At 45.0% G+C, this 27844-nt stretch overlaps 1 protein-coding gene across 5 annotated transcripts in view; it reads left to right on the top strand.

Annotated features, from left to right (window-relative positions):
- LOC123763146 (collagen alpha-1(I) chain) overlaps positions 1–27844 on the top strand; it is a 118927-nt gene that overhangs the window by 75235 nt on the left and 15848 nt on the right. For 3 of the 5 annotated variants that reach the window (XM_045750104.2, XM_045750103.2, XM_045750106.2), the window contains 3 exons: positions 5196–5977; positions 15630–17063; positions 26041–26854. In XM_045750104.2, coding sequence (XP_045606060.1) covers positions 5729–5977; positions 15630–17063; positions 26041–26854 — 2497 coding nt within the window. In that variant the 5' untranslated portion in view covers positions 5196–5728. The remainder of the gene's footprint in view (positions 1–5195; positions 5978–15629; positions 17064–26040; positions 26855–27844) is intronic. The other 2 variants (XM_045750105.2, XM_045750107.2) reach the window with 2 other exon arrangements.

The following is a 27844-nucleotide window of genomic DNA, read 5'->3' as shown; positions in this document are numbered from 1 at the left end:
TGATCACTAGGGTTGCCACACCACGCCACACACCGCTCCTAACACTCCGCCACCCTGCTAATGTAACACACTGCACTTATTAGTAACACACAATACTTTATGATGATGATGACGAGGAGGAGAGGTGTAGGGACAAGCTGGTGTATCTAACAGGGGGGGAGGGGGGTTAGTGACACCTCGCCTGTGTGTGTGTGTGTCCCAGTTCACCCCTCCCCTTCCTCCTTCCTCCTAGCCCCTCTCTTGTTCACTCAGCTGACGACACCCCCCCCCCCCCCACCTCACTGCTCCCCGCTCTCTGGCGCTGTTCATTAGGGTTTCATTGGTACTGGTGTGGGCCGTGGTGCCTCGTCCACGTGTTGAGAGGGGCCCCGAGCCTGGTGTGGGGTAAACTGTGCCAACACCACCATCCAGGGATCCCATCACAATGGTTGTACTCTTGTGTTGTCCCGTCTTGAGTACTGCTTAGTATTCACTTCCCCCTTCAGAGCAGGAGAGATTGCTGAAATAGAGGGAATACAGAGAACATATACGGCACACATAGACGCGATAAAGCACCTAAATTATTGGGATCGTCTCAAAGCCCTCCAAATGTATTCACTAGAAAGAAGACGAGAGAGATATCAAGTAATATACACCTGGAAGATACTGGAGGGCCAAGTACCAAATCTACACAGTAAAATAACAACGTACTGGAGTGAACGATATGGAAAAAAATGCAGAATAGAACCAGTGAAGAGCAGGGGTGCCATAGGCACAATCAGAGAACACTGTATAAACATCAGGGGTCTACGGTTGTTCAACACCCAGCGAGCATAAGAAATATTGCCGGAACAACCGTGGACATCTTCAAGAGGAAACTAGATTTATTCCTCCAAGGAGTGCCGGACCAACCGGGCTGTGGTGGGTATGTGGGCCGCTCCTAGCAACAGCCTAGTGGACCAAACTCTCACAAGTCAAGCCTGGCCTCGGGCCGGGCTTGGGGAGTAGAACTCTCAGAACCCCATCAACCCCAGGTATCAGGTATCGACATGTGCTGGTGTGGGCCGTGGTGCCTCGTCCACGTGTTGAGAGGGGCCCCGAGCCTGGTGTGGGCCGTGGTGCCTCGTCCACGTGTTGAGAGGGGCCCCCGAGCTTGGTGTGGGCCGTGGCCCCTCGTCCACGTGTTGGAGAGGGGCCCCGAGCCTGGTGTGGGGTAAACTGCGCCAACACCACCTCGACCTGGTTGAGGGTGTGGGAGGCACCACCCCGCCACCCGCCTCATTATCATCCCGGGGACCCCACCAGTCCTTCACTGTTATGGAGCACCTCCCTTCCCCACCTCTGGCGTGTGTGTGAAGTTGAGCTCCTTACTAATGTACAGTCTTGTGTTAGAGCGCTGCTGGACGGACTCCAGGTATCACTCCTTGGCCAGCCCCGGAATACTGACTCGTTTAGATAATCTTATTTGTACTTGTTTTTTGGTGTCCCTTTGTGGCCGTTAACCTCCAGTTACTGACGTGAGCCGTGAAAAGGTCTAGTGAGAGTCACATGTGCACTGCTGTGCACGTCTTTGACTTTATTATATTTCAAGTTTTCACCTTTACACTTTCGTCCTGTGTACTTCTTAAGTACTGTCATATACCACCACTCCTCATCCCCATGGGCAAGTAAATGATATAACGATCGACGTTGATCCTATAAGTAAATGTTGTTTCATGTTTTTTCTGCTGGGATTCTTTATCTGTGCCTCTTATAACTAGAAGGGAGACATGACATGTTCCCAGCATAGCGCCTTCCTCTGATAAGTACTTGTAATCTTGTATGTTGTGATCATGAGTTTAATTTTCTGATTCCATTGACAGGGGGTCCTCCTCTGTGCTTGGCCTCGCAGTATAGTTTTCTTATTTCTGGAACCAGCCTTGTGACAGTCTGAACATTCACCCATTTACTTGTATAAATGGGTGATGTACTTGGACCCATCCTGTTTGATGTATATTAAGGATCTTCCAGAGGGTATAGACTCATTCCTCTCAATGTTTGCCGATGATGGGGCCTGATGTGGGCCTGTGGGCCGCTGCAAGCAACAGCCTAGTGGACCAAACTCTCACAAGTCAAGCCTGGCCTCGGGCCGGGCTTGGGAAGTAGAAGAACTCCCAGAACCCCATCAAGCAGGTATCAAGAAGATGTAAAAATTTAGAAGAATCAAGACATGATTAAGACACGATGATCAAGAATCAAGACGATTCTTGATTCCTCAAGAAGTGCTGGACCAACCGGACTGTTGTGGATATGTGGGCCTCTGGGCTGCTCCAAGCCACAAACAGCCTGTTGGACCAAGCTCTCTCAAGTCAAGCCTGGCCTCGGGCCAGGGGTTGATCTCACACCGAACTTGTCACCAGAAGCCCACATCAAAAGGATATTATCAGTGGCATATGCTAGATTGGCCAACATAAGAACTGCTTTTAGAAACTTGCATAAGGAATCATTCATGATGATTTTCAGGTAATTTTCATGATTTTCAGGTAATTTTCAAGCTGATTTTTGTGTCATCTGCAATGGATGATACGAAGCTGTGACTTGTATTGTTGTCTATATCTGATATGAGAATAAGGAAAAGCAGTGGTGCAAGGATTGTACCCTGAGGTACAGAGCTTTTAACTGCTCTTGGACTCAATTTTATTTGATTGACTGTTACTCTTTGTGTTCTGTTCGACAGGAAATTGAGTATCCACCATCTTACTTTACCAGTTATTCCCATAGACCTCATTTTGTGGTGTCACTCCATGGTCTCACTTGTCGAATGCCTTTGCAAAGTCTGTGTATACAACATCTGTATTTTTGCTTTTCTTTTAAGGGTCCTGTGATTTTGTCATAGTGGTTAAGTAACTGTGACAGACAGGATCTTCCTGCTCTAAATCCATGCTGTCCTGGGTTGTGTACAGTAGTTCATTATTTTCCATTAAATTAGAAATTTTATTCCTAATCACTCTTTCAAAAACTTTTATTGTGTGATGTTAGTGGAACTGGTCTATAATATTTTGCCAAAGCTTTACTACCTCTTGTGCAGAGGGAGCTATATCTGCTGATTTAAGTGCTGCTGGTATCTCCCCTGTATCCAGGCTCTTTCTCCATATTACACTAAGAACTCACTCTACTGGTACTTTACATTTCTATATGAATTTTGAATTCCATGAGACAGGACCAGGGGCTGAGTGCATGGGCATGCTGTCAATTTCTCTTTTTAAGTTTTCCGAGTTCATGTTAATATCCGTTATATTATTTGAAGCTTGGATGTCATTCATAAAGAAGCTGTCTGGATCTTCAACTTTCATGTTGTTTATTGGTGTGCTAAACATAACCTCATACTGGCATCTTTTAATTTCACCAATTTCCTTGTTGTCCTCTTCAGTTGTAAATAAAGGTCCAATACTGGCAGAGGTTTTTTATTTTGATTTTGCATATGTGAAAACATATTTTGGATGCATATTCTAATTTTGGTGTCACAAGTTATGAACAGTTTCTTTAGTATTTCACCATCCATATAATAAAAAGCAAGTCTGAAGTTGGAAAACGACGCATACACTCCTCTTGCAGTGTTCTTTGTGTTCCTCTGGACTCTAGAAGTAAGCTACTATCAAATCTTACTATCCAAAACTACCCATAGGTCTTGTCCTTTATTAAGAGTTCAGTAATTCCTTTCCACATAATTTGTAAGTTGTACAGTATGTGGTCTATTTTCTCCAATTCCACGTGCCATAATATGGCATTTATTCACATATCAACATCAGAGGCCTGAGACTGTTCAACATACTTCCACTACACATAAGGGGCATAACTGGCTAATCTCTCGGTGTTCAAAAGAGAACTTGATAAACACCTCCAAAGGATGTCTGATCAACCAGGCTGTGATTCATACGTCAGGCTGCGAGCAGCCGCATTCAACTGCTTGGTTGACCAGACCATCATCCAGGAGGCCTGATCAGAGACCGGACCAGGGGGGACCCTGACCCTCGGAACCACCACAAGGTGTAAGGTAAGGCAAGCCAAGCCAAGGTATATGAGGTGGAGGATGGAGGGCCAAAGGATGGGGTGGCAGGGAGGGAGGAAGGGAGGATTTGAGTGGCATGGTGGTCATTGTATAGGGAGGGATATGAGGGGGTTTGGGCTTGGGCTTGGGGTGGGGGGGTCCTATGGGGTGGCAGGTGTAGGTGTTGCAGTTCCTCTGGGGTTACTGAATTGCTGGTTGTGGGTTCCCCACTCCCCACTGGGAATGTTGGGTTGGGCTGTAGTTCCCTGGTTCCCTTCCCTCTCGCACTGCACCTCTTCCTTGCATCTGCTGTCTGGATTCTCATGTCCCTCAAGAGGAATATCTTGTTGTATTCCATAACATGTTGCTCTTCCACTCCATACCATGCGTTAGAATTTCTTCTTTGGTGGCCTCATTTGTTAATGCTACCTTTATCAATTGATATCTGTCTTTGTTGTATCAGCCAAGCCTAATAAAACATTGTTCAGCTTCCTCCATTTGTTAACCCCCACAACCTTCAGAGAAGGATCCCCCTTCAGAATCCCTGACATTGCATCTCTGTCCTTAGCTTTTCACTCTTCCTAACTGGAATCTTCTTGTTCCTTGATACCTGCCACGACTTAAGCTCTGTTCCTTTCCAGTAGGTGATTCGTGCACTCTGCTGCCTCCTGTAAGGTTCCATGCTGCATATTCTAGTACTGGTTCAACAAATGCTGTGTTAAGTAGCTAGGTTGCCTTGATGAGTCGTTAAGAGCAACCACCAAGCAACAGCCTGGTGGACCAAACTCTCACAAGTCGAGCCTGGCCTTGGGCCGGGCTTGGGGAGTAGAAGAACTCCCAGAACCCCATCAACCAGGTATCAACCAGGTATCAAGACTTCAGTGACTTAGCTGAACATTTCTAACCAATGTTCTTATGATTGGCAGTGATCCATATTCTGCCATTGTTACACTGTGTGCCGCTGGTTTTAATTTTGGAATTGTTTGTGTTTTTTACATTTTTAAATATGCAGATGTAGGGATAATCTTTAGTTAAAAACAACATTTTGTATTTATTTATTTATTTATTGTTAATAATTTGATTGAGTCATATTTCTGTACCTTATTTTCCGAATATTGGTGTACACAACATTTACCGATCGCATGTTTTCTGTTAAGTTTACTAAAACATAAAAAACTTTCTATTGCAGGTGGGGTGAGCAAGATGGTTGAGAGGCAGTTTTGGAGAGGCTGTGTGAAGATGGCGGCGGCTCCGGAGTACGCGTCCCCAGTGCTGGTGTTTCCCCGCGAGCCTCCTAGGTTCCTCCTGCCTGCCTAGGGCGGAGGTCCAGGCTCCAGTGGGTCTCATCAGCTGGCTACAGGAGGATTACACCAAGTGCTGATCTTGAGCTATTCCTCCTGCTGGCCAGGCCGCCTAAGAAGTGCGCACAACCATTAATCATGTGATACTCTGCATGGTCTGAGTACCACACACAAACAATATATTTGAGACTAAGATTAAATAACTAAATCCAAGAAGAGAGAATCACGGAAGATTTGGTGACAGCCTCGAGTACCACGTCGCGCTTGGTCGCTTACCTCCTCCACGCGCCAGTAAAACTTTTAACGCTGGTTCAAGTGCAGTGTTTTAAACTGGCTGTTTTTGCGGTGCTCCCGACATTCCGCCATAGTGGCAGGGGTGGGCGGGGGCACGGCGCTGGCTGGGGGTGCAGGCCCTGATAATATGGCCGACTTCCAGCAGGGCCGACAAGTTGTTGTTGATCGCCTAAAGCGACGCCTGGGACACTACCGCCAGAACCATAATTCAGTCACCAGTAGATTTGACACCTCAATTGAGACACTTTATACTGACCAGCAGAAGCAGACTCTTCTTCTCAAGCAGAGGCATATAGAATCAAAAGCCAAAAAGACAAACAAAAAAACTACAGAAAATAAGAAACAGGATAATAATACCTTATTGGCCACAATGGGGGTAAGTTCCTTAAAAGAAATAAATTTACTTATTAGTATTGTTGCACTTAATTGTTCTTTTTTATATCATTACTGTATATATGCACTTGAGTGCAAAATGTATGTTACCCTTAATTTTAGTACCATTTAATTAGGATTGATTGTTTATTGGCGACCACATGGGGTCTACCATGTGCTGGGTGCAAATCTCTGATCAAGTTGTTAGACACTGCAGCTCCCAGTTTGACATAAAAATCACAGCCTGGTTGATCAGGTATCCTGTAGAGAACAGCCAGAAAATGTAATTGGATGGATTATGAGAACCTTCAAATCCAAGGATCCCATCACAATGCTTGTACTATTCAAATAACTTGTGCTGTCCCATCTTGAGTACTGCTCAATACATGCTTTCCCTTTCAGAGCAGGATAGATTGCTGAAATAGATGGAATATAAAGAACATATACAACATAGACACAATAAAGCACCTAAATTATTGAGATCATCTCGAAGCTCTCCAAATGGACTCGGTAGAAAGGAGACGAGAGAGATACCAAATAATATACCTGTGGAAAAACGTGTGGGGAAGGGGGGGGGGGACCAGGTCCCAAATCTGCATAATAACATAACATACTGGAGTGAATGATATGGAAGAAAATGCAGAATAGGACCAGTGAAGAGCAGGGGTGCCATAGGCACAATCAGAGAACATTGTACAGTATTTACATCGGAGGTCCACAGTTATTCAGCATACCTTGCGATGATTTCGGGGCTTAACATCTCAGCGTCCCTGTCCTCGACCAGGCCTCTCTTTGCTGGACTGGTCAACCAGACTGTTGGACTCGGCTGCTTGTAGCCTGATGTGTGAATCACAGCCTGATTGATCTGGTATCCTTTTTGGGTGTTCATCAAGTTCTCTCTTGAACACTGCGAGGGGTCGGCCAGTTATGCCCCCGTTATGTGTGGTGGAAGCGTGTTGAACAGTCTCGGGCCTCTGGTGTTGATAGAGTTCTCTCGCAGAGTACCTATTGCACCTCTGCTTTTCAACAGGGAGTATTATGCACATCCAGCCGTGCCTTCTGGTCTCGTGTGGTGTTATTTCTGTGTACAGGTTTGGGACTAGCCCCTCTACTATTTTCCACATGTAAATTATTATGTATCTCTCCCGCCTGCACTCAAGAGAATACAGACTGTCCCAATAGTTTTAGGTGCTTAACTGTGTGGATTATAGCCATAAAGGATAGCTCTCCAGGTCAGCAATTTCTCCAGCTTTGAAAGGGGCTGTCATTGTGCAACTGTGTTCCATTCTAGAGAGCATACTCACAGCGTGTATAAGAAATATTGCCATAACAACCATGGACATCTTCAAGAGAAAACTAGATAGTTTTCTTTAACTACTGCAGTGCTCAGCCTTAAAATATAACAAACCCATGGTGTGCCAAAAATAAATTATTCACAATTTATTTTTGTTCTTCCTAAAGTGTTAAATACCCTTCCCTGATCATATATCTGTTGAAAAAAATGTCAAAAGTGTACTAGGCTGCAGTGGTGTCCAGAAAATGGGGCCTCACGTCACGTCTCAGTGGTCGCCCGTGCCGTAGACTATACATCCCCTATCAACACACTTAGAACTGCGCGAGTGTGTGATAATCAGTGAAGCAGTCAACGGGGCATAGGGGAACTTTGCACTCGACGCATCAGGTGCAGATGCATCTTTGCTTGCGTTCCCTATGTCGTATGTTCTTGCAGATAACTCGGGCGCGTTTACCCTTGTCCCATGCGCCTGTGCCTGGCATATAACCAAGCTTGTGTACAGCCAGAATGTGCTTACCCCTGAGTCTGTCAGAAACTGCATGAGGCATTGTTGCTGGCATCCCACATGTTGCAACACAGCCCTCCACCCCATGCTTCATGAGAAGTTGTGACACTAGAGCAACACTGAATGTACACTCTTGCCAGATTTCATGAGATACATATTGAAAACATAGAAATCACAATAGTGTGATGCATTCATTTGATGCATCACACTATTATGATTTCTGTGTGTATTGAAGTAAGGGCGAAGAGGTAGAATAGCTTATTGGCAGAGCTCAGGTGCATGGGGGGAATTGTGTAAAACACTGGTTTGTGTCTCGGAGAGACTGCAGGGTCCGTGATAGGTCACGTTGATTTTGCGGTTGCAATTCTTTTGACCATGTCGTAGCTTAGTCGATTAAGGCGTGTCTGGGATCCTCTCAGACGTAGGTTCGAACCCTCTTCACGGCCCTTGTGGATTTGGTCATGTTGAAACAGTTCAGCACTGCAACGTCAATGAGGTGGAAAATAAATTTCTTCGTCCACATCATAGATTTTCGCACGCACTCGACGGCACCAACCATAATGTTGCATTTATCAACTTGCCACATATTTACGTTGTAGTCAGTGACACATCAGGTTTATATATTGGGAACTTTGTTGCAAAGTTCACTTTGCCACTATCCAACATGGCACTGGTGTGAATAGTTGTCAACATATTCACCTCGTGTTTGTCCCTCCAGCGCACTGATAACATTTGTTCACACTTTTGCAGCTGGCAATCACCTACTGCAATACCAATGCCAAACACTGGCATTTCCCTCCTGTGTGCCTTGACAGTGCCACATATGCCAGTGTTGTGGCCAAGGAGGAGTCTGCTCAGCAAGGGGCTGGTATAGTAGTTGTCTGTGAACAGGATATGCCCCTTGTTCAGCAACGGTTCCATGAGTGTTTTCACGACACTGTCTGAGAACTCGTGTGGATCTTGACCTGGTATGTCAACGTCTGTACCTGAATACAGTATCATGTCCATGATGATACCAGTTTCGCAATCACACAGCACGAAAAACATGAGTCCAAACCGGTGCCGTTTTGATGGAATGTTCTGCTTGAACACCAGTCGTCCCTTTAAGAGGACTAGCGATTGATCAATCACGACATTCTGTCCTGGTTCAAAATAGTGACGGAACTTTCCTCTCATATCGCTAAATATCATCTGCACCTTAAACAGTCTGTCATGTCTGTCTTCATTATCATTGTTCTCAAAGTGCAGGCACCTGAGAAGCAGCAGGAACCAATCATGTGAAAGTCCTGGCCCGAGGCCAGGCTTGACTTGTGAGAGTTTGGTCCACCAGGCTGTTGCTTGCAGCGGCCCGCAGGCCCACATATCCACCACAGGCCGGTTGGTCCAGCACTCCTTGGAGAAAATGATCTAGTTTTCTCATGTCCACGGTTGTTCCGGCAATTATTTCTTATGCTCGCTGGGAGGATGTTGAACAACTGTGGACACACAGAAATCACAATAGCGTGATGCATCATATGAACAAATCCACAAGGGCTGTGATGAGGATACGAACCTACGTCCGAGAGCATCCCAGACGCTGCCTTAATCGACTGAGCTACAACATGGTAAATGTCATTGCTCAGTCGATTAATAAGGCAGCGTCTGGGATGCTCTCGGACATAGGTTCGAATCTTCGTCACAGGCCCTTGTGGATTTGTGGACCTCTGATGTTTATACAGTGTTCTCTGATTGTGTCTATGGCACCCCTGCTCTTCATTGGTTCTTTTCTGCATTTTTCTTCCATATCATTCACTCCAGTATGTTGTTATTTTACTATGTAGATTTGGTATTTATATACCAAATAAATTCCAGTATTTTCCATGTGTATATTATTTGATATCTCTCTCATCTTCTTTCTAGTGAGTACATTTGGAGAGCTTTGAGATGATTTCAATAATTTAGGTGCTTTATTGCGTCTATGTATGCCGTATATGTTCTCTGTATTCCATCTATTTCAGCAATCTCTCCTGCTCTGAAGGGGTGAGTGAGTACTGAGCAGTACTCAAGATGGGACATTATAAGTGATTTGTATAGTACGGTACTGTACAACCATTGTGATGGGATCCCTGGATTTGAAAGTTCTCGTAATCCATCCAATCATTTTTCTCGTTGACGTAACATTTACTTGGTTATGCTCCTTAAACATTAGGTCATCAGACATCATTATTCCCAAATCCTTTACATGCTGCTTTCCTACTATGGGCACATTTGATTGTGTTTTGTACCCTGTATTATGTTTAAGGTCCTCATTTTTACCGTACCTGAGTACCTGGAATTTATCACTGTTAAACATCATGTTATTTTCTGTTTCTGTTGTATTGGAGCCTATGTCACTGAAACCCGAGAATGATTCTTCACTTGTTGTATCACTAAATAAACTTGCATCGGGAAACACACATGGGGATGGTGACACCTAGCGGTGTTGACCCAGGGCGGCGAGGCAGGCCGAGCGAGGTGCGTGTACTGTACACACTCGCAACATAGTCCACCTCCGTGTCCCCATCACTCAAGTCCAACCCCCCTGTGTTAGGTCTTTTTCAGGACTGTAGTCTAAATCATCATACAATACATTCCGTATCTCGTCCTCCGAGAATCATTTTGCTGGACTGCGGCTGACCATGGACCGGGAGCTTGTAGACGATGAGTCAGACATGGTTGCTTCCTTGAAACAGAGGGTTCCCACGGCTCTGGGGTATGCTGGGATTTTTTTTCAAAATGGCGGACGATCACTAGACGATCACATCCATTTCGTACCCGCGTCATTGTGCACCACTTTTGAATTGTGCACTATACCTATGAGAGACCTGAGGCGTGTTGTGCACCACCCATCGAGAGCCTCAAGGTGCGTTGCGCAGTGCGGTACAGTAGTTAAGAAGTGCCGGACCAACCGGTTGTGGTGGACATGTGGGCCTGTGGGCCGCTCGAAGCAATAGCGTGTTGGACCACGCTATTGAGAGAGAACACTGTATAAACATCAGAGGTCCACGGTTGTTCAACGTCCTCCCAGCAAGCATAAGAAATATTGCCGGAACAACCGTGGACATTTTCAAGAGGAAACTAGATTTATTGCTCCAAGGAGTGCCAGACCAACCGGGCTGTGGTGGGTATGTGGGCCTGCGGGCCGCTCCAAGCAATAGCCTAGTGGACCGAACTCTCACAAGTCAAGCCTGGCCTCGGGCCGGGCTTGGGGAGTAGAAGAACTCCCAGAACCCCATCAACCAGGTATCAACCAGGTACCAAGCTCTCACAAGTAGATCCTGGCTCCTGGCTAGGCTTTGGGAGTAGAAAGACTTCCAGAACCCCATCTAAGTACAAATGATTTGAATAGTATGAGCATTGTGGTGTGATCCCTGGATTTGAAGGTTCTCATAATCTATTCTTTCATTTTCCTGGCTGATGCTATACAGTATTTTGCTTAGTTATGTTCACTGAACATCAGACATTATTTCCAGATCCTTTACATGAAATTTATTGCTGATAAACATCATTTTATTATAAATTACCAACCACACTTCCGTGGAAATAAACATTCCATTGGTCTGGATTGTATGGGTCTCGAGCCTGGACCCATAGCCAGTCGATAGAGCTATGGCTTCACACGCGTGGGGTCCACGGTTTAAGACCCAAACAGTCCAGGTGAATGGAATATTTTTTTTATTATGCAACCAATAGAAGAAATTTCTTATATCGGCTTGTACTTTTTCGTCTCTGCTACAGAAGTAATTATCATTATTTTATGTCATTTGCAAGGGGTGACATAAAGATGTAACTTGCATTTTTGGGTATATCTCATATGAGAAAAAGCATTGGTGCAAGGACTGTGTTCTGGAGTACAGAGCTACTCGCTGTGCTTGAACTTCATTTTATTTGACTGTTATTCTTTGCATTCTTCCAATGGATTATGAGTGTGTTTAAATCCAGAGATCCCACAGCAATGCTAATACTACTGTATTTGCAATGAGCAAATCACTGGTCACTTCACTGATCACTTCCCCTTTCAGAGCAGAAGAGTTCTCCTGCTCTATATAAGTACTTCTGATATCTTGCCTACTTCAATGCTTTTTTCCCCTATTACACTGAGCTCTGATGCTACTACCTGGATTGTACCTGGATAGGGTTCTGGGAGTTCAACTTCCCAAGCCCGGCCAGGTTTTACTTGCGAGAGCTTGGTCCAACAGGCTGTTGCTTGGAGCGGCCCACAGGCCCACATACCCACCACAGCCCGGTTGGTCTGGCATTCCTTGGAGGAAACAACATAGTTTCTTCTTGAAGATGTCCACGGTTGTTCCGGTAATATTTTTTATGCTTGCTGAGAGGATGTTGAACAACTGCAGACCTCTGATGTTTATACAGTTCTCCGATTGTGCCTATGGCACTCCTGCTCTTCACTGGTTCTATTCTGCATTTTCTTCCATATCGTTCACTCCAGTATGTTGTTATTTTACTGTGTAGATTTGAGCCCTACAGTATCTTCCACGTCTCGGGCCGGGCCCGAGAGAGAGCCCGGCCCCGAGAGTTCGGGGCCGAACTATCCAGTTTTCTCTTGAAGATGTCCACTTTTGTTCCAGCAATATTTCTTATGCTCATGGAGAGGATATTGAACAACCGTGGACCTCTGATGTTTATACCATGTTCTCTGTATCTGATTGTTTCTATGGCAAGGTCAAGGTAAGGTATGGCACCTCTGCTGTTTACTGGTTCTATTCTGCATTTCTTTCCATATCGTTTCACTCCATTATATTGTTATTCTACTGTGTAGATTTGAAACCTGACCTTCCAGTATTTTTTGTGTGTTTTTGATTATACTGGTATTATTACTAGTACAGGTATTATTATTACTGGTTCAGTAATACGTTTCTTTACACTTCTCTGTAAATATGGAAATTCCACGAGTTAGGACCAGGGGCTGACCACCTTACATTCAGGTTACCTTGAGGTGTTTCCGGTTCTTAGCGTCCCCGCGGCCGATTGTCGACCAGGCCTTCTCGTTGCTGGACTGGTCAACCAGACTGTTTGAACTAGATTGTTTCCTCCAAGGAGTGCCGGACCAACCGGGCTGTGGTGGGTATGTGGGCCTGCGGGCTGTTCCAAGCAACAGCCTGGTGGATAAAACTGTCACAAGTCAAGCATGGCCTCGGGCTGAGCTTGAGGAGTAGAACAACTCCCAGAACCCCATCAACCAGGTATCAACATCACATGAGACCAGGAGGCATGACAGGATGTGCAAAATACCCCTGTTGAAAAGCAGAGGTGCAACAGGTACTCTGAGAGAGAACTCCATCAACATCAAGGACCCAAGACTTTTCATCACTCTCACTACTTATAAGTGGCATAACTGGCTGGCCTCTCAGTGTTCAAGAGAGACCTCAACAAACACCTCCAGAGAATACCTGCTCAACGAGGCATGATTCGTACATCAGGCTGCGAGGAGCCATGTCCAACAGCCTGGTTGACCAAACAACGAATCGGGAGGCCTGGTCGGAGACCGGGCTGCGGGACCATTGATACCCGGGAAGCTACACAAGGTAGACCCGCACGGTAGGTAGGGTTTTGTACATCATTCATAAAGATATTTTGTTATTTATTTGGGTGCTAAGTCCCAGCTGTGTCTGGGGTACAAGTGACAGTACAACCCAGTGAGTTTTCTTCTAATTTGTCATACATGCTTCTGTATCAGACATAAGCAATACACAAACTATAGTACCATAGCATCCTTTGTGGATGTCATGTATTTTTTTGAGAGTAGACAATATGAAGGACAAAGCAAACCTCCAAATTGATGGAAATTGGGGTTTTCAATGGGCAACAAGAAATAACATGGTGTAATGAAGATCTAGTTCCTGCTCTATGGATATGGAAAAAGTCCAGCATTGAAAGGAATGAAAGGCCTCTTTCTGGATGAGCTCCAATGGCTTGCTGAATGTACCTCGCTCAGATTGTGCCATGCAACTAGGTCATATCAGACAGGGAAGTTTTGTTTGACCTACATGTGACCAGAGCTGAAATCTGACATTCCCCAGAGGTTCAAAGAGCAAGTGACAATTTACCATCACATCAAGAAAGCATAAAAAATTCAGTAGAACTTTACCTACAACAGAAGAGAAACAAAGAGCAAAACCTCAAAAACGCCAAACAACTCTGCAAACGATTCACACAGAATAAGAGTAACATTCAAATTTAGCACAAAACCCATAGTACCGAATGCCACTGCCAAATCACACAATAGAATGAAAAGACAGTATAAAAATTTTGGGAGTACTCATTTTGAAAGAATTTACTTATAAAGTACTCAATAAAATAGCTGTAACAAGAACAAATCCACATGCAAGGGCTATTACAAGGGTTCGAACCTAGGTCCGAGAGGATCCCAGATGCTGCCTCAATCGACTGACTTCTCAGTCGATTAAGGCAGTGTCTGGGATCCTCTTGGACGTAGGTTCGAACCCTCGAACCCTTGTGGATTTGTTCATTTGATGCATCTCGCTATTGTTCAACTGTGTGATCAACTGAATTGTAATTCACAAGTCAGGCCAAGCAGCTGCATCTAACAGAGCCTGGCTGGCCAGACCACTAACCAAATGGTCTGGTCAGTTGGACAGTACGAACATTGATCCTCACAACCACAATAGTGAACATAAGGTAAGGATAAAGTGATCAAGGCAGTGGCTTTGTCTTTACCACTGATTCTGTAATTCCTCTGTTCAGCTGTCACTTCCATTCCAATTCTTCATGCATCCATGAGTTTGCTGACCTGCAGACTGTGCAGAGATCCTTTACTGCTAGAATCCACTCAGTAAAACATCTAAACTACTGGGACCGACTAAAGAGCCTAAATCTGTATTCCCTTGAGCGCAGGTGGGAGAGATACATAATAATTAACACATGGAAAATAGTAGTGGGGATAGTCCCAAACCTGCACACAGAAATAACATCACATGAGACCAGGAGGCACGGCAGGATGTTCAGGATACCCCCGTTGAAAAGCAGAGGTGCAACAGGTACTCTGAGAGAGAGAGAATTATCAACATCAGAGCCCCGAGACTGTTCAACACGCTTCCACTACACATAAGGGGCATAACTGGCTGACCCCTCACAATGTTCAAGAGAGAACTGGATAAACACCTCCAAAAGAAACCTGATCAACCAGGCTGTGAATCGTTCATCAGGCTGCAAGCAGCAGCATCCAACAGCCTGGTTGACCAGTCCAGCAACCAGGAGGCCTGATTGACAACCGGGCTGCAGGGACTCTAAGCCCCGGAAGCACCTCAAGGTAACCTCAAGGTGATGAATGATGAATTCTTGCAATTTCAGATTCTCAACTTCGGCCACCACCTTTTCGTCCATCTCCCAAATCTCTTGTATTGCTTTTTCGTTCTATAGTGTGAGTTGATTGTTTTATGAAAGTTTTGTTTTTATATGTTAGTTTTTTCTGTAGCGCTTAAGCTGAAACTTATCTTCATTAAACATACAGTAATATTAAACATTGTATCACATTGAAAAACCTTATTTGCATAAGCTTGGAGGGTTGGCATGACCTCTATGCTGTACTTTCATCAAAATTATTGTGACATTTGCAAATGATAATACAGTACTGTAATATAGTTTGTCATTTATGTTCATTATGAGGATGAGAAAAAAGTCTGGAGCAAGCACAATACAGTATACATATTGAAATTTTTATCTAGCCTTTCAATATTTTGCAACTGTGGTTTGGTTTGGTTTGGTTTGGTATAAATTATAGATTACCGTGAGGGGTAAGCAGTAAACTAGTTTGTGTTATTGTGCTCTTAACTTTTAACAAAATTTATCTTTTTTCAGCAGTCGAAGATGCTTGCCCGAGGGCATGACCAGACCACTTCATCTGGCGAGACCCATGAAAATGAACCAGCTGCCAAAAAGCAACGTTTGAATAATGGTGGCCCACCTCATGGGGGACCCATGCATAGCAATCCTTCCCATGGTGGTGGTCCTCATGGTGGGCCTCCTCATGGGGGCCCTATTCATGCTGGCTCATCCCAATCCAGTGGAGCAACAGGAGACATCAACGATTTTCAAATGGTGCAACAACTTCCTAATATAAAAAAAACGGAATCTCCTGTGCCTACAGGTGCTACTACCTCTGCCTCAAATGGCTCCCCTGTAGATGATGTCAAAAAAGAGCAGCAAGATCTAGACATCACCCTCCTTGATGACATTGATGACTTTGGTAACATTGGTGATATTGATGATATGGGGATCAATTTTGATCAGTTTATGAGTGATTTAGATTTTGACAATATTAAACAAGAAAATAGTAACTCTGGTTTGGGTGATTTTGTGAAAGAGGAATCTGTGGATAATTTATTCGATAATGAACCGTCTAGTGTTAGTAGTGACAGTGGTGTTGCAAGTGGGAATGCTAATGCTCAGAGCCCTCAGGTTGCTATGAGTAAGGCAGGGGGTACATCTACTTCCTCAGCTTCTCCAGTGTTTTCACAATATCCAGGAACTCCCCCAGTGTCTCATACCTCTACCCCACCTACCTCCTTCACCCAAACCTCATTCAACCCCACCTCCACCTCTAGTACGTCTGGCTCCCCAACTCCCTTCTCTGCCACCAGTAGTGTGCCAAAAATACGAATGGGCCAATCTGACATGATTCCTGCTGCTCAAACTCTGAAGCAAATGGCAGAGCAACATCAAATAAAGATGGTGTCCACTGGACCTAATAATATTCGGCAGGGTTTTGCCGATTATCAGTTAAATAACATTAATAATCCTGCAGGCCCTGGCATGATGGCTCAGCCAGGGAGCATTAATAATCAAATGTATACTAGTAACATGAATCAAACAAATGCCATGTACAACAATCAAAATAGTGGTATGAGTGAAATGGAAATTAAAAAGCGACAATTATTACAACAACAAATGGCACAACAGCAGCAGCAGCAACAGCAACAGCAGCAACACCATCATCAACAGCAGCCCCAACAACAATCACAGCAGCAGCAACAGGCCCAGCAGCAGCAGCCAGGAAACCAACAGCAAGCACAGATGCCAGGAGGAATGGTGCCATACCAAAATCGCATGTCACCTATGGGCTCCTACCCCAATTCTTCTCAGCCTGGTACTTTAACTCCTCAACAGTATCAGATGGCTGGAGCTATGGGGACTGGGGTAAGGGGGCCTTACCCAGGGGGACCTCGGGGCCCATCACCAATACCACCAGGGTCACAGGCGGGAGGACCTTCACCCATGACTGCTGGTGCACAGGTTAGTAGTCTATACTTAGTGTATACTTAGTACTAAATGTATACTGTACTAAGTATGCTTAGTATACTTAGTACCTATACATGAGGACATGGATTGTACATACCAATGATATGAATAGATACCCTTGGAGAGAGAGAGAAAGATAAATTGCATGTGCACCAGGCAAATTTTTTAACCGGTTATGGGGAACCTTTACTGTTCTGGGAATAGGGGTCCACGGCTGTTCAACCCCCTCCCAGCAAGTATTAGAAATATTGCCGGAACAAACGTGGATGTATTCAAGAGGCACTTGGACAAGTTCTTGTAAGAAGTGCCGGACCAACCAGGCTGTAGTGGATATGTGAGCCTGTGGGCTATTCCAAGCAACAGCCTGTTGGACCAGGTTATCACAAGTTGAGCCTGGTCTCAGGCTGGGCTCGGAGAGTAGAAGAGCTCCCGAGACCCCCTCCAGGTATGCTCCAGGGAGCTATAATAGCATTATTAAACTTGCTGCAGGCAAATATTCAATGTTGAACTTGAGACACTGAGAGAGAAATAGCTAAATACTGAATGCTAGCAAGGCATTCAGAATCTGAGTCTTGAGAGACTGACAGATTCACACACACACATGTTGAAGAGTCAGGTACATTGACTCACGAAAATATGTGGCAACGAGTACACTTAGCTGACAGTAATAGTAGATTCTCCACAGATTCTCAGAAAAATGAGTTAAGCCAAGTGAATAATGGCAAAGAAATAAATGGCATTCTAAATAAGTACTTTGACTTTATATTTACTGAAGGAACTTTATATTTTAATGATAATACTGTAATTCATTATGTCAGGGTAAATGCCTATGTATGTATAAATGTAAGGCTTGCATTGAGTTTGCCCCAAGGTCAGACTATTGACCTCTACAGGACGCAACTCGACAACAGTTGACTAACTCCCGGTACCTATTTACTGCTAAGTGAACAGTGGCATTAAGTGAAGGGAAACTTGCTCAATCATTTCTGTCCTACTTGGAATTCAAATCCAGGATTTCAGATTAGGAGTTGAGAATGATCCCAGGTGTACTCCCACCGTAGAACACTGTACTAACATCTGGGCAAATCTGTGTAGGAAGTGAAAATGGCATGCTCAATAGTTGATACCTGGGAAAAAGTTATTTAAGGAAAAAACTTAAGCCAAACAAGTTCCCATTACCAGTGAAGTTTCTGTGGAGAGCTCCTCCGGCTCCCTGGAGCTATACCGGGCTGATGTGTATATATTAGACTGTGGCAACTGACAGTCGATGGAGTTCTAAGCCTACTGTGGCCCACGAGCCAGAACCTGTCCCCCTTAGAGAGGCACGAGGAGCAATGACCTATAGACACCCCCATGTAGCTGGAAGCAGTCTGTCTGCCATCTACCAGGTCAGGCAACCAGAAAGGTATAAATCCCAAAACACACTACAGCTGGTTAAACATTGCAAACTGAAAAGCAAACAAGCAAGCAGGGGGAGGGGGGTCCCAGTCTTCCTGTGCCGGCTACCCAACCCTAGTTCTGAGGCTGTTATGTTGGGTGGTGGTCGATCGACTCTGGCTCCAATCTTCGAGCAGTGTGGTGGTATGCGAGCCAGGTGTTATTCTTGAAGTACTGGGGCTGCATGCACCTAGGGGTTACCTTCCCATGGTGCCCTGTAAGTACTGCCCTTGCAGTTTGAGGTTACCTTCCACAAACTGTTCGGGGGCTACTTCCGCATAGTTCTTTTGCTGCTCGGTAATTGCTGGCCCTTGGGGTCAGCTGGGGTTTGTCCTACCACTGTTTGGCCTTGGGTAGGAGGTAGCATTGTCGCTGGCTGGGGCACAAGGTACTGTGTAGCTGTCTTATAATACGCATAGTGGCGAGTTCTGTTCCTCCTGGAGACGTTGTTTTTGCAGGGTGGTTCTTTTTTGTTTTGTTTTGCCTGGTGTGGCTGTAGGACCACTTGTGTTATTTTTGTGGCCCTCCACTAGCTCCCCGTGATTGCACACGTCACAGGGGTTCAGTATTTTGATTGTTGCTTGGTAGTTCTGGAATAACAGGTTAGCAGTACCTTGCCTGGGCTTCCCTTAGCAGTCAGCCTAAGGGCCCTGGAAACTCAAATTGGGCTCATTGGTCCAATGGATGTGTCCTCTTGAGTCCCATCTCTCTTCGTGTTGGTTTTATGGTTGCTCTGTCCCCTTGTCTCGGGTTTTCTGCTTGTTGGGTCAATGACATCTTCGACCCAGAGTCTTGCGAGTGGTGTTCCTTGCTTGAACTCCAATTCACCCAGTCCAATGATATTGATATTTGGGTGCAGGCAGCTTCAGCATTGCATGCACGGTTTAGGGTGCTGCAACATGCTAGGTTGGTTGCCTTTTCGGATGCCCCACAGCTGCTCCACTTTGGTTATAGGGACCCAGACTTAGGGGCGTTAGTCGCCTCGACTTTGGTTTCATTCTCGCCCTCTTGTCCTTTCCCTGCTGTGGTTCATCCTGCTCCCCCCAACTCCCTACTATCGGCTCCCAAACGTCTGAGGGTTTCAGAATCAGGGCAGGGCTTTCTTGGTGGTGAGACTTGGACGGCTTCGGGGACTGCCCCTTCCGGATCGGCGGTGGAGGCATTCGAGCCTGTTCCTCCTGCCAGAGCTTTTGGGTAATGACGGTGGGCCCCCTTCTTCCCTGCTTTTCCCCATAGACTCTGCCTTTTCTCCAAAGGCAGAGGGTTTGGAGGCCTTGGGGGGGGGGGGGGGGAAGGGTCTTGAGCCCCATTTGACCCTGCTTGGGTATTGGTACCCATGGTGCAGTGGTACCTATCTCCCTTCCCTGTACGAGTTTGATATGGGTTCGGTTCCAGGGTTCCTTTGGGTTCCTCGGTTCCCTCCTTTCGAAAGTTTTCTTCAGCCCACATCCCGCAAAGAAAGGTGTGGGAGAACCTTGGGGCTTACCTCCGACGAGACCCGGATTACGCCTTGATAATGGATCCTTCTTCTTTTGAGTTTGGCTCCTCTTTTCCTTACTAGGTACGTTACGAGGTGCCAGAGTCTTCCTGGCTGGCAGACCTCCATTTCCTTTCGTTGGGGGCGTGACATGCATTCTGTCGGACTTGCATGCTTGAGTCTGGCCAGCCCGTGGTCTACTATTGTGCCTGTGATGTGAGGTAGTATGCTGCTCTTGTTGCTGTCTTTGGTAATATGTCTTGGGTCGACATTCGGGCGCAGGAGTTTTGGAGGTCTAACAGGGTCCTGGCCGCCAAGTATCTCATGACCATCCTGAGCCCTCTTCGGCCTTGTTGCATTGGGGAGACTGTTGCAGCCGTCAGTCTCTTCTTCACCTTGAGACCTGCGGTGCTGCCGCCTCCTGGGTAAGTCCTTGTTTTTTCTTATCTGTGGGTAGTTAGCTTCAAGGAACCAAAGAGGCTTCCCACAGAAAAGCATTGTTGAATGTAATGAAACACTATTTTCTGGGCGAGCGCCAGAGGCTCCCTGATGCCATCCCTCCCTCTGGTCAGCGATCTTCATCGTTCTAGAACTGGATTGGTGGGCTGGCAGCTTCCCCTCCCCCCTTTGGGTGGGAGCACTAATGAGCAGAAATGTTTGTTGGATGAAGTATTGCTTATTTGTTTTTTTTCTGGGGGGAGTTCTTTGGCTATGTTTGGACATAGGTCGCAATTTTCACCAGATTGTAGTCCGTTTTGTTTTGCCTATTTTTCTGGGAGCCTTTCCCGGTTGATGGCAATTATGACATACAGTCCTTTAAATGTAAGGTGCTCATAGGCCATTGAGAGAGAGGACCTCTCTGAGAGGACCAGGTTCTGGCTCGTGGTTCCCGGTAGACATAAGGACTCCTGTGACGGATAACCCCCAAACTAATTTAGTACATATCAGTTTGAATAGCTTCAGGAAGCCTCCGTGGCTTGCCCAGACAATGGCATTTCATTACTTTCAATGCTGGTTTTTTCTTGTATCTTCTAGTTTTGGCACATTTAATGCCTCTAATCTCTCCTCATAGCTCTTGTCCTTCAGTTCTGGGAGCCATTTAGTTGCATGTCTTTGCACCATTTCCAGTTTGTTGATGTGCTTTTTAAGATATTGCACCATACAACCACTGCATATTCCAGCTTTGGTCTAACAAATTTCGTAAACAATTTCTTTAATTCATCATCTGTGTATTTAAAAGCAATTCTGAAATTAGGTAGTGTAGCATAGTCTCCCCACGATGTTCTTTGTGAACCTCTGGTGATACTTTTCTATCTAGGACCACCCTTAGATCTTTCTTTAACAGAATTCTTTAAAGATTTCTCACATAATTTATAAGTTGTGTGTGGGGGGGGGGGTCTGTTAACCTATTCCACATTCCAAAACATGGCATTTATTCACAATAAAATTTCATTTGCCAATTGGTGCTCTATACACTTGTTTGTCCAGGTCTTCTTGAAGGGCATGACAATCATCTAAGTTTCTTATCTTCCCTGTTATCTTAGCATCATCAGCAAACATGTTCATATAATTCTGTGTTCCATCTGGTAGATCATTTATGTAGACAATGATCATTACCGGTGCAAGAACTGAACCTTGTGGTACTCCACTCATGACATTTCTCCAGTCCAATACATTGCCTCTGATTACTGCCCTCATTTTCTGTCAGTTAGAAAAATTTTCAGCCATGTTAGAAGCCTACCTGTCACATTTCCAATATGTTCCAGTTTGCAGAAGAACCTTTTATGTGGAACTGTCGAAAACCTGTTTTAGGTCCAGGTTGATGCAGTCAACCCAACCATCTCTTTCCTAATGGTGTAAGGGGTGTAAGGACTGTGGTGTAAGTGATCTTATTTGATTGACTGTTACTCTTTGCATTCTGTTTGATAGAATATTTTAAATCCAACGCCCTACTTTACCCTTAAAATATTTATAAAGAAATGCAAAGTGCCGGTAGTACAGGCACTCAGTATAGTGTAGAGGAAGAACTCGGACATGGGGGAAGATACCAGATGCGTTTAAAGCAGCAGACATAGCCCCTTTACACAAGGGAGGGAGCAAAGCATTGGCTAAAAATTATAAACCAGTTGCACTAATGTCCCACATAATAAAAGTAATGTTCTGTATTTGAGTAAGTGATTAGGAATTAGGTCACCAGTTTTATAGATTAATGACCTCCACAACCCAGGCCAACATGGATTTAGAGTGGGAAGATCATGCCTCTTGCAGCTACTTGACCACTACGACAAAATCACTGAACCATTAGAAGAAAAACAGAATTCAATTGTGGTATATACAAACTTTGCAAAGGTATTTGATGAATGTGACCATGGAGTCATAGCACACAAAATGAAGTCAATGGGAATAACAGGTAAAGTAGAACGGTGGATATTATATTTTCTGTCTAACAGAACACAGAGTAACAGTCAACCAAATAAAATAGTCGCAGTTAAAAGTTGTGTACCTCGGGGTACAGTCCTTGCACTACTGCTTTTCCTTATTCTCATATCATATACTGTATAGACAAAAATACAAGTCACAGCTTCGTATCATCCTTTGCAGATGAGACAAAATCAGCATGAAAATTACCTCTGCTGAAGACATTGAAAAACTACAAGCAGATATTAATAAAGTTTTCGACTAGGCAGCAGAAAATTAAAATAAATTAAATTAAATTTTGTATTCAGGAAAAGTACATTCATAATTGATTTAAAACATAATATTGGATTTATAGATCGAGCTAGTACAGTACATACAATACCTAAAGCCACTAATACGCATAGCGTTTCGGGCAAGGTGTGGGAGGAAAAAAACACTTAGACTAAAACTTAATAGTAATTGGGATTAGATATAAATTGTGTTGAAAAAATGAATGAAAAATAAAAAAGGTGGGGAACATGGCAGAAATCAGCAATTGTATAAGTTGGTGAACAAACAGCATTGTTTCAAAATGTTTAAGTCATAAGTTCCAGGTACAGTACTCGGCTACGGTAAAAATGAGGACCTTAAACAATATACTGTACAGGGTACAAAACAGTCAAATGTACCATAGTAGGAAAGCAGCATGTAAAGGATCTTGGAATAATGTGTGATGTCCTAACGTTTTGGGAACATAACCATGGAAATATTACGTCAGCCAAGAAAAATGATAGGATGGATTACGAGAACTTTGAAATTCAGGGAGCCCATCACAATACTGTACTATTCAAATTACTTGTGCTGTCCCATCTTGGGGGTAATGCTCGATACTCACTTTCCCCTTCAGAGTGGGAGAGGTTGCTGATGCTCTCCAAATGTACTCCCTAGAAAGGAGACAAGATAGATGTCAAATGTTATACGCATGCAAAATACTGGAGGGCCAGGTCCCAAATCTACAAAGTAAAAAAACAATATACTGGAGTGAATGATATGAAATAAATGCAAAATAGAACCATTGAAGAGCAGGGGTGCCATAGGCACAATCAGAGAGCACTGCATGAATATCAGAGATACAAGGTTGTTGAACATACTCCCAGTGAGTATAAGCAATATTGCCGGAACAAACGTGGACATCTTGAAGAAAACTAGTTTTCTAGTGAAGAAGTGCTAGACCAACCGGCCTGTGGTAGATATGTGAGCCCGGGGGCTGCTCCAAGCAACAGCCTGTTGGACCAAGCAAGCTCTCTCACAAATCGAGCCTGACCCCGAGCCAAGCTTGGGCAGTAGAAGAAATCCCAGAACCCCATCAAGGTACAATCCAGGTACCTGATATTCCGATTGATTTCACTTTATGCGCTCAGACTTATCAAGTGCCTTTGCATCTGCATTTTGTTTTGTTTTTTCTTCTAATGCTTTCTATGATTTTGTCACGGGTGTTGACTAATTATGAAAGGCAGGATATTCCTGCTCTAAATCCACATTGACCTTGGTTGTGAAGTTCACTGTTTTCTATAAAACTGGTTGATTTGACTACTAATCACTTTTTCAAAACCTTCTGTGTGTGATGTTAGAGGCCAGGTTAAAACCTGGCGTCTCTGACGGGGACAAGATTCTAGCTCATGGTTCTCGGTAGGCAAGAACTCCAGTCGACTGATGCCATGGTCTAATACACACACATCAGCCCAGTAAGCTCCGGGGAGCCTCCGGGGCTCACACAGAAAATGGTGTTTCATTACATTCAACGCTGGTTTCTTGGGAGCCCCTTCAGCTCCCCAGAGCTATCCGGGTTGATATGAATGTATTAGACCCTGGCATCAGTCAATGTGCATGAAGTTCTAGGCCTACCGAGGACCACGAGCCAAAAAGTGGCCCCCTCAGAGAGGCACAAACCTCCTCGTGGGTTTGAGAATAGTCCAGGACGGACCGAAGCGTCGTCGTCCCTTCACTTTCTAGTGTGTGATTTGGTCAACATGTCCCGGGGGTTCAGCTTTAGGAGTTTGCTTGGTAGTTTTTGGGTGCTGGTTAGCAGTACCTTGCCTGGGCGTCCCTTAGCAAGATAATGCAACTAAGGAGCTTGGGAAACCCCCCCCGAGGGCTCTTTAGTCCAATGGATGCGACCCCTGCGTCCTCACTTGCTTTGTGCGAGTTTGAAGGCTGCTCTGTCCCCTTGTCTCAGGGTGACACTCACCGGTTGTGCCTCAGTCATGCTGCCTGTTGGGTCTGTGACACTTTCGAATCAAAGCCTTCCAAGTTTTGTTGGAAGGCTCTGATCTATTGGTTGGTCTGTCTTGGGGGGGTGATAACGTGTTGTGTCCGGATGAGGCTCTCCACCGTTATCTGCGCACCACTGCCTTGGTGGCCGGGGATGCTCTTTGGGTTAACCCGGTTTTCCTTCCCTGTTCCAGGGTTCGGGTCTTCCAGGTCATCCGCAGGGTTATTCAGTCCATCCAGCCTGCGGTCTATCCTCGTGCCCTCGTGCTATCCTTACGTCTATCGTTCGTAAGTTTGCTGCGCAGGCTGCCATCTTCGGTTAAATGTCTTGCGCTGACATTCTGGCATGGGGTTTTTGGAGGACAAACAGGGTCCTGGGTGCTCACTACCTTGTCAACGTTCCTGGGGCTAGTCGGGTTTGTGCCACATTGGGTCGGCGGTTGCAGCCAGTTGTCTCGACTTCGCGTTGAGGAGTGAGGGCCGACTGCCTCCAGGGTAAGTCCCTCTTGTTATTGTCTCTGGGAAAGTCTCTTTGGGGCTCCCCCCAGAAAACCAGCGTCGAATGTAAATAAGTGCCTTTTTTGGGTAAGACCTAGAGGCTCCCTGGCAACCCTCCCTCCTTCCAGTCAGCGGGTTTTTCACATATTTTGACATCCAGCCTAAGAACTGCAGGGTGGATAGCCGACACGGTAGTCTGGGGCTCCCCTTTTCCCTCCCGGGGAGAGGAGGGGGGGAAAGTTGGGCAGACAGCGGCCCGGTGACGTCGTGCTCGTTTGCTTGTTTTCAATTAGGGAGTTCTGTCCACTAGTTTGGCTTTCAGTAACAATATTTTAACCAGAATAGGGGTTTGTTTTGAGGCATTTACCTTTCTGGGTGCCTGACCCAGTAGATGGTAGACATAGAATGCTTCCAACCACATGAGTTTCTATAGGCCATTGCTCCTCGTGCCTCTCTAAGGGGGCTAGGTTCTTGGTCCTCGGTAGGTCTAGAACTCCATGCATATTGACTGATGCCAGGGACTAATACATTCATATCAGCCCGGACAGCTCCAAGGAGCCTCCGGGTCTCACCGAGTAAATGGCGTTTCATTACATTTAACGTTGTTTTTTTGTCACCTGTTAGGGCAAAATGGGGGTAGCCAGTGCATTCTTGGCATTTAGGTAGACATTGGTTTGATGATTGTGTTAGTTGCTGGTTTCTACATATATATGTGCAAACAAAGTTAATAAATACTGTATATGATTTCCCTTCCCATTAAAGTTGGAAGCAGTATAGTGATGATGTATGTACATCTGTTTTTGGTATAATTTGGAAGTTTTATTTAGGGGTTGGGGGGTTAGAATGCTTTTACTACTAATCTAGACTGGGTTACCTGTCCTTCTCTGACAGCTGGGTGGTCAGATGGGAGCAGATGGCAAAATGAGTAATGAGATGTTCTACCAGGGCCAGATGAGTGGGCAGTATGCTATGAGCCAGCCACAACCACCACGATATCCTGGCCAACAGATGATGGGCCCAGGCACCATGATGCGACATGTGACTCCAGCAGGGGGTCAGATGGTCGGTCAGACTGGCCAGATGATGTCTCGTCCACCACCGCCCGAATATCGGCAAGTTACGCTATTGCAGCAGCAGCAACAGATGATGGGTCAACCTATGCCCCAGCCAATGTCCCAGATGGGTCAAAATATGGGTCAGATGAGCTACCAAGGCATGCGGCCAAATATGAGACCAGGTATGGTTAGTGGCCCTATGGTCAATATGGGGACAAGTCAAATGATGGGTGGTATGACACAGCAAACATTACCCCCTAATATGCCCACCATGAAGCCTGGTATGGTACCAACTACAACCATGAATCCCACATCTAGTATGCCAAGTAGTACCATTACTGGGGCTTCCATGCCTACCATGAGTGTGGGGACTATATCAGCTAGTAACATGAGTAATAGCCTAGGTCAAGTCAGCACAGCCGGTACCATGGGTATGGTTAGTCGCACACCCATGGCCACTGGTGGCATGTTACAAAGACCTCGACCACCTAATGTTAACATTGGCCCAGGACCTGGTGGACTCAATATTGGAACACAGATGCCTCCTTCAAGACCTGAATGGCGCCAGATTATGATGCAGGGCAGCCAGGGTAACATGCAGATGATTGGACCAATGAGGCCAGGATATCCTCAGCAACAACCACAGCAAGGTTAGTACACCTACACTATAATGATTTATTGATTTTATTCTGCTATGATTTATGTATATTCTGCTTAGTCTGTGTGGGTTTCATATTTAATAATTTAATATACATTACACTATATATAATTGATAAATTATAATAGATAATGCTATTTGGTCATGGGTATTGCACTGTGAAATTTTTAATTGAATTATATTTGTAGTTATATAATTGTAATGTGAACCCTGTGGGTGATTATAAATTAGTAATGATTGCACCTTCATATAAATATAAATGATTGTCGTAAGTGTAAGAACTATAAGAGGCATTAGGTTTCCTACGTGTATGCCAGGATAATGATTGAAAGAGTATAGAACACTACCATGAAATTAGCAATATGCATGGTGATGAAAGGTGATTGGAAAGTGAAGAAAATGTCCTCGCATAGTTGTACTTGCAAGGGTTGAGCTTCAGCTCTTTGATCCCACACCTCAACTGTAAATCAACTGGTGTACAGATTCCTGAGCCTGTTGGGCTCAATCATATCTACATTTGAAAATGTGTATGGAGTACGCCTGCACCACAACAATGCCATGACTGCATTCCACATTCCACAACTGCAAACAACTGCATTCCATTTGTTAACTACCGACACTAAAAAAGTTCCTTTTAATATGTCTATTGCTCATTTGAGTACCGTGTTCAGTTTCCACCTGTGTTCCCTTGTGGGTGTACCACCTGTGTTAAATAACCTGTGTCTATCTACCTTATCAATTCCTCTGAGAATCTTGTATGTGGTGATCATGTCTCCCCCAAATCTTCTTTCTTCCAGCGACATGAGGTTCAGTTCTCGTAGGCTTTCCTTGTAGCTCATACCCCTCGGCTCAGATACCAGTGTGGTGGCATACCTTTTAACATACTCTAATTTAGTCTTGTGCTTGACTAGATATGGACTCCACGCTGGAGCTGCATACTCCAGGATCGGTCTGACATATATATGGTACTGTATACAAGGTC

Source organism: Procambarus clarkii, chromosome 49 (assembly GCF_040958095.1).
Source record: "Procambarus clarkii isolate CNS0578487 chromosome 49, FALCON_Pclarkii_2.0, whole genome shotgun sequence".
Classification (NCBI taxonomy): Eukaryota; Metazoa; Arthropoda; class Malacostraca; order Decapoda; family Cambaridae; genus Procambarus; species Procambarus clarkii.
Note: the sequence above shows the minus strand (reverse complement) of the source record. Positions and strands in the feature narration are given on the sequence as shown.